The 5794-nt window shown below is 43.7% G+C and overlaps 1 protein-coding gene across 1 annotated transcript; it reads left to right on the top strand.

Moving 5' to 3' along the window:
* Nucleotides 1-3373: 3373 nt before the first annotated feature.
* LOC128104741 (replication protein A 32 kDa subunit-like) lies at nucleotides 3374-4363 on the top strand. The gene is given in 3 exon segments (XM_052729759.1): nucleotides 3374-3488; nucleotides 3491-3670; nucleotides 3673-4363. Coding segments are annotated over 3 exon segments (795 nt in total). The 3' UTR covers nucleotides 4173-4363.
* Nucleotides 4364-5794: the final 1431 nt, after the last annotated feature.

The raw sequence follows: 5794 nt of genomic DNA, 5'->3' as shown, positions 1-5794 counted from the left end.
TGACCAGTGATTTGTGGACAACTGTCTGTTACTGTAGAAGGAAGGACAGAATAAACTCACCTTATCCCTGTATAAATACAAACTCTGGGAGAAACTAAGAACTACATGTAAAACAAAGCCAAAAAAATCTATAAAGGCACCAGAGAAAATTTAGTGTAATGTATTTATAGTTAGAAGATAAAAAGGAGTTCTTGGAGGCTGGGAATCTAGTTCTAGTGGCAGAACACTTGCCCAGCATGCACAAATCCCCGGGTGCAATCCATAGCATCACATAAACTAGGCATGGTGTTGCATGTCTCTAGTCGGGAAACTTGGGAGGTGGAGGCTAGAGAACCAAAGGTTCAAGGTCATTCTCAGCTATAGAAGCGAATGAGGCCAGCCTTTGCTACATAAAACACCATGTGTGAGTGCATATGGAAGCCAGAGGTCAGGGCTGGATGTGTCCCCTTCCTCAGTCATGCCCTATTTTTCTGAACAGGTCCTTCAGTGAACCTTTCATTGATTTAGCCAGGCTCCAGGGATCTGCTTGTCTCTGCACCCCCCCAGTGCCAGGACTACAGACGTGTGCCAGCATGACCATCATTTTATGTGGGTGCTGGGCATCTGAACTCAGACTGCCATACTGACTCAGTCAACTGAAAGGGAGAGAGGGAGGCAGGGAGGGGGCACTGGAGAGACAGCTCAGTGGTTAGGAGCACTGTCTGCTGTTCCAGAGGACCCAGGTTTTGTTTCTAGCACCCACATGGTAGTTCACAACCATCTGTAACTCCAGTTCCAGGTGATCCTCCACCTTCTTCTGGCCTCCATGGATAGCAGGCACTCAAGTGGTGCCCAGACATACATGCAGACAAAACATCCATATACATAAAATAATTCTCAAAAAATAAGAATGAATGGAGAGAATTCCCAGTACAAAAATTCAGAGAGAGAAAAAAAACTGATAAATTTAACCACACCAAAATGCAATTTTCAGTCTAGTATTGTGGTACATGCCTTTAATACCTGCACTTGGGAAGCAGAGACAGGCAGATCTCTGTAAGTTCAAAGCCAGCCTGCTCTATATAGTGAGTTCCAGGACAACCAGGGCCCTTCACATGCATAGATCCTGTCTCAAAAACAAACAAAACTAACAACTAACTAACTAACTAAAAACACAAGCAAACAAAATGTAATTTAAAAATATGACAGACTAGGGGAAATATTTTCATCTTCATCATATAGATCAATAAGTAACATCCAAAGTATATCATAAATCTGAGTAAATAGAAGACACATAAGAGCTGCCACTCAAAGGGAAAACGATCAAATGTGACAAACAGGCAATTCTCTGGAGGAGATATTGGGGGGATCTTATTCTTTTTCTTTAATTGGGCTTCTTTTATTTTTTGTTTATGTCTGCTTTGCCTGCACACATGTCTGTGCACCATGTGTGTGCCTGGTACTTGTGGAGGTCAGAAGAAGGAGTCAGATCCCCTGGAAATGGAGTTACAGACAGTTGTGAACTACTGTGTGGGTGCTGGGGATCACATCTCATGTCCTCCACAATTGCTCTGTTAAGAGCCATCAGTGCTCTTAACCACTGAGCTATCTCTGCAGCCCCAGGAATCTTGTTTTTTTTTTTTTATTAGTATTCAAAACTGTCCCAAGGGGATGAGAAAACTCCCTATCATTCTGTCTTTCTGCTTTTTGGCCTAAAGCAGGAGTACAGTTGTGGGAAGTAGCAAACTAAAAACTGGGCTTTAGTCACAGCCAGAAAACCAAAATGAGAGGCCCTGGGAAACAGGAAGTTAGAGGAGGGTGCAAAGAATGAGGAACTGGGTGCAGATACTGTCTATAGAATCCCAGGTTCACCTCTAACTATGAATGCATGGATCTGTGTTGGAGATCATTTTTAGATTCCTAGTGGCTTTACCCAGCAGGTCTGCATAGAAAGGATGATTGGACCACGGGCCTGAGTACAGGTGTCTGGGATGGTCTGCACTTGGCTGTTTTGGAGGGAGGTCTTTTGCTCCACCCCTTGGCATTCCTTTAAATTCCCTAGGGCAGAGACAGTCGAGGACCGATGGATTAGGATCCAAGCCCTTTCCAGGCTATCCTGTATTTTCTATCTTTTTCTCTCCCCTCTATCCTTCCAAGTAATATTTCCTGCTGCTTCTACTCAAGAGTATTTTGGGGAAATGTGGGGGTGAGGGATAGCCCACCCCACAGATGGTGCTACTAAACAGGGACTAAGACAAAAAGAATATATATATATAATATATATGTATATATTATATATATAATATATATACAGAGTACTTGCTGAAAAGTAGGAGTTAGGCCCTGCCAGTTAAAGCAGTTGGACCGGTCCAGTTTTGTAGTGAAAAAAGTTAAATGGGGCAGGGGGTTTTATCCTCGGGAGAAAAAGAAAAAATGGACTGGAAGGATGTCCAAATATAAGACTGCAGCATAGAATCTTCTCTATAAAGATTTCTCTCTTTCTGTATCTCTCTTAATTTCTATGAAAAGAAAAAACTTAATCTCTCTCTAAAAAAACTGAGAAGCCTTTCAGAACTTTCTCAGTTTCTCTTTCTATGAGAGAAAAATTAGATTCACCTGGATCTCTATGGGAACATCACCTGTGGTTCACTCTAAGAAGAAACAACAAACCCCTTAGGACAGGGCAAAACCTCTCTGCTAAGTTCTGTCTTTCTTTCAAGCCAGGAAATGCAGCAGCCAAAAGTTCCCTACAGTTAGAGCCTAGCCAAAAAAAAAAGTGCAGGTAGAAAGTCGAAGCAGGGACAGATTCCCCAAAAGGTGAAGAGATGGGGGAGGGGCTGCTGGTGAGGGGAGAGGGCAGGCTGAGAGCTGCCAGGAGCCAAGGGAACTGCCTCCATTGATGGGAGGAGTTACTACTGAGGAGGAGGCAATGAAGCCTGGCTGCAGATGCAGCTGTACTGCCAAATCAGGGACATAAGCTACAAGACAGAGAAACTCTGTCTTTAATTTTCTAAAACAGCAGTCAGAATGCCCCGAGGTTAGATAGAACTTAGCCATAATATTTGCTAAGGTAGTCCTATAGAGTTTCTTTAAGAATATAAGCTTGTGCCAGGCAGTGGTGGCACACATCTTTAAATCCTAGCACTGGGAGGCAGAGCCAGGTGGATCTCTGTGAGTTCCAGGCCAGCCTGGTCTACAGAGCGAGATCCAGGACAGGCACCAAAACTACACAGAGAAAACCTGTCTTGAAAAAACCAAAAAAAAAAAAAAAAAAAGAAAGAAAGAAAAAGAAGAAGAATATAAGCTTATATGAAGTATAAATAAAAGTTCTGAAGTGTCCACTGAGCTCTCCAGACCACAATTCCCTTGGCCTCCTTCTCATGAAAAGACCAGGATGTGGAATAGCGGATTCAAAAGCTTTGGCAGCTCCAGCTATGGCAGAGCAGGCGGCTACATGCAGTCCCGTGGAGGCTTTGGCTTGCCCACCCCTTCACAGGCTGAGAAGAAATCGAGCACATTGTGCCCTGTACCATATCTCAGCTGCTTTGTGCTACTCTGACTGACGAAGTGTTCAAAATTAGGAATGTTGAGATTTCACAGGTCACTATTGTGGGAATAATCAGACATGCAGAGAAGGCTCCGACCAATATTGTTTATAGAATAGATGATATGACTGCTGCACCCATGGATGTTACCAGTGGGTTGACACAGATGATGCCAGTGGTGAAAACACTTTGGTTCCTCCGGAAACATACGTGAAAGTGGCTGGCCACCTCAGGTCTTTCCAGAACAAGAAGAGCTTGGTAGCCTTTAAGATCATTCCCCTGGAAGATATGAATGAGTTCACTGCACATATTTTGGAGGTGATCAATTCACACATGATGCTCAGCAAATCCAACAACCAGCTTTCAGCAGGGAAACCATCTATCAGCAACCCAGGAATGGGTCAGTCAGGAAACTTCAGTGGGAATAACTTCATGCCAGCAAATGGCCTCACTGTGATCCAAAACCAGGTGCTGAATTTGATCAAGGCTTGCCCAAGACCAGAAGGATTGAACTTTCAGGATCTCAGGAACCAGCTCCAACACATGCCTGTACCCTCAATCAAGCAAGCAGTGGATTTTATGTGCAATGAGGGGCACATTTATTCTACTGTGGATGATGATCACTTTAAATCTACAGATGCAGAATAACTAGGCTTATTAGGTATCTGAAATATTTCCTGTTTTTCCATCATCTGTTGTCTCCAGCTCTGTAGGTTTTGGCCAGTGGCTTCTAGGACAGAAGTTTCATTGAGGAGGTCTCATCTTATGTCCTCTTGAAACTTACTGCTGTTCTGTTTTGTTGTTTGTTGTTTAGAGGCTCAAAAAGGGATAGACAGTTGAGAAGGAAGTAAACCAGGGTGGGATTCCTTAACAGAAATTCCAGATAAGCTAGTCAGGACTCCAGGCTGGATGGACGAGATTGAAAGAGGAACACAACCCAGAGAACAGGGCAGAACTGTGTCATGCTTGGGAGCTTGTGTTCTTGAAAGGCTTCCTGCTGAATAATAATAAGGCCACAGGCCACAAAAAGAACCCACTACCTTCTGCCTATTTTTGTTTCCCACTCTGGGTCTGTGGTGTTACTCTCAAAATTGCACTTTCCTTCCACTTGTCTTGCCCACAGCTGAAAGTGGTTTAAATGAGCATGAGGTTCTGGTGTGGGGTCTCACAGGGCAGAGAGGAAGAAATGTTACTGCATTGTTTGTAATATAAATGTCCATATGTTTAATAAAACAGTTTGGTGTAATTTTAAAAAAGTATAAATAAGTATATGTTGAATGTTAGTTTGTGAAAAGTATAAATGTTGAATGTGAGTCTAAATGCTTAATGTAAATACATGTAGTAAATGACCATGCTAGTTGTAATGTAAGTTTAAATAAGAAGTGTAAATAAAGTAAGTCAGAGAAATGTAGGTTTAGAATAAGCTTTAGGCATAAAGATATTGTGTAGGCTTAATAAGGTAGGATATACGCTTTAGGTCTAGGGAAGGTTTAATAGAGGGATTAGAGTAGGTTTTTCCCAACATGAGATGCTGAAAACATCATCCATAGCAGACCGCAAATTTGGCAGTTACAAAAGCCACCAATAATAACAAGAAGCAGGTTCAGAGACTGCTAGCTTCAGAAAACAACAGCAGAACATGTGCAGCTGAGACCTGTGGAGCATCATAGCTTCTCAAGCAGCAGATGCCAAGAGCCAGTACAAGCAGTGCAGTCAGAGAGTCTTGGAAGCTGAGACCCTCAAGGCATCAATGCAGTGCAGGTGGAAGATGCACAAGGGTCTACAAGCTTTCCACCGAAAGGAAGCCACAGTTAGAAGTGGACACACTAAGCTACAAGAAAGGCTGAGGGCAGGCAGCAGCTTGGAAATCCCAGCTGAGATGCTACACCACGAGAAAGTCAAATAGTAGACAGTGGCATGGAGAGCCCAGCAGCCTGTATCACCTCGGAAAAGGTGAACAGTGAGCAGCAATGAGCTACAGAGACTGCAGAAACCAGAATGCTTCTGAAGGCCAAGAGCAGAGGGGTGTCAGTGCCAGATGAGCAGCTGAGACATGGGGGAGCCCAAGAAGCTTTGGAGGTGAAAGCATGCTCCAGGCTGAACAGCCAGACAGGGGATCTGTGGAAACTGCTGAATGCTCTGAGACCCAGTTTGCTGAGCACTTGGACCATCAGTGAAGCAGGTAACAGGACCCTCCCAAAGCCAGGATTGCTGTGGGAGGGCCACAGTTCAGCTCTGTAGCAGCTGAAGAAGGGTTGAAAGCTCTCTAG

The sequence above is a fragment of the Peromyscus californicus genome, unplaced genomic scaffold (genome assembly GCF_007827085.1).
Source record: "Peromyscus californicus insignis strain IS unplaced genomic scaffold, ASM782708v3 Scaffold_11__1_contigs__length_118956290, whole genome shotgun sequence".
NCBI classification, from domain to species: domain Eukaryota; kingdom Metazoa; phylum Chordata; class Mammalia; order Rodentia; family Cricetidae; genus Peromyscus; species Peromyscus californicus.
The sequence above is the reverse complement of the archived record's forward strand: the minus strand, read 5'-3'. Positions and strand labels throughout refer to the sequence as shown.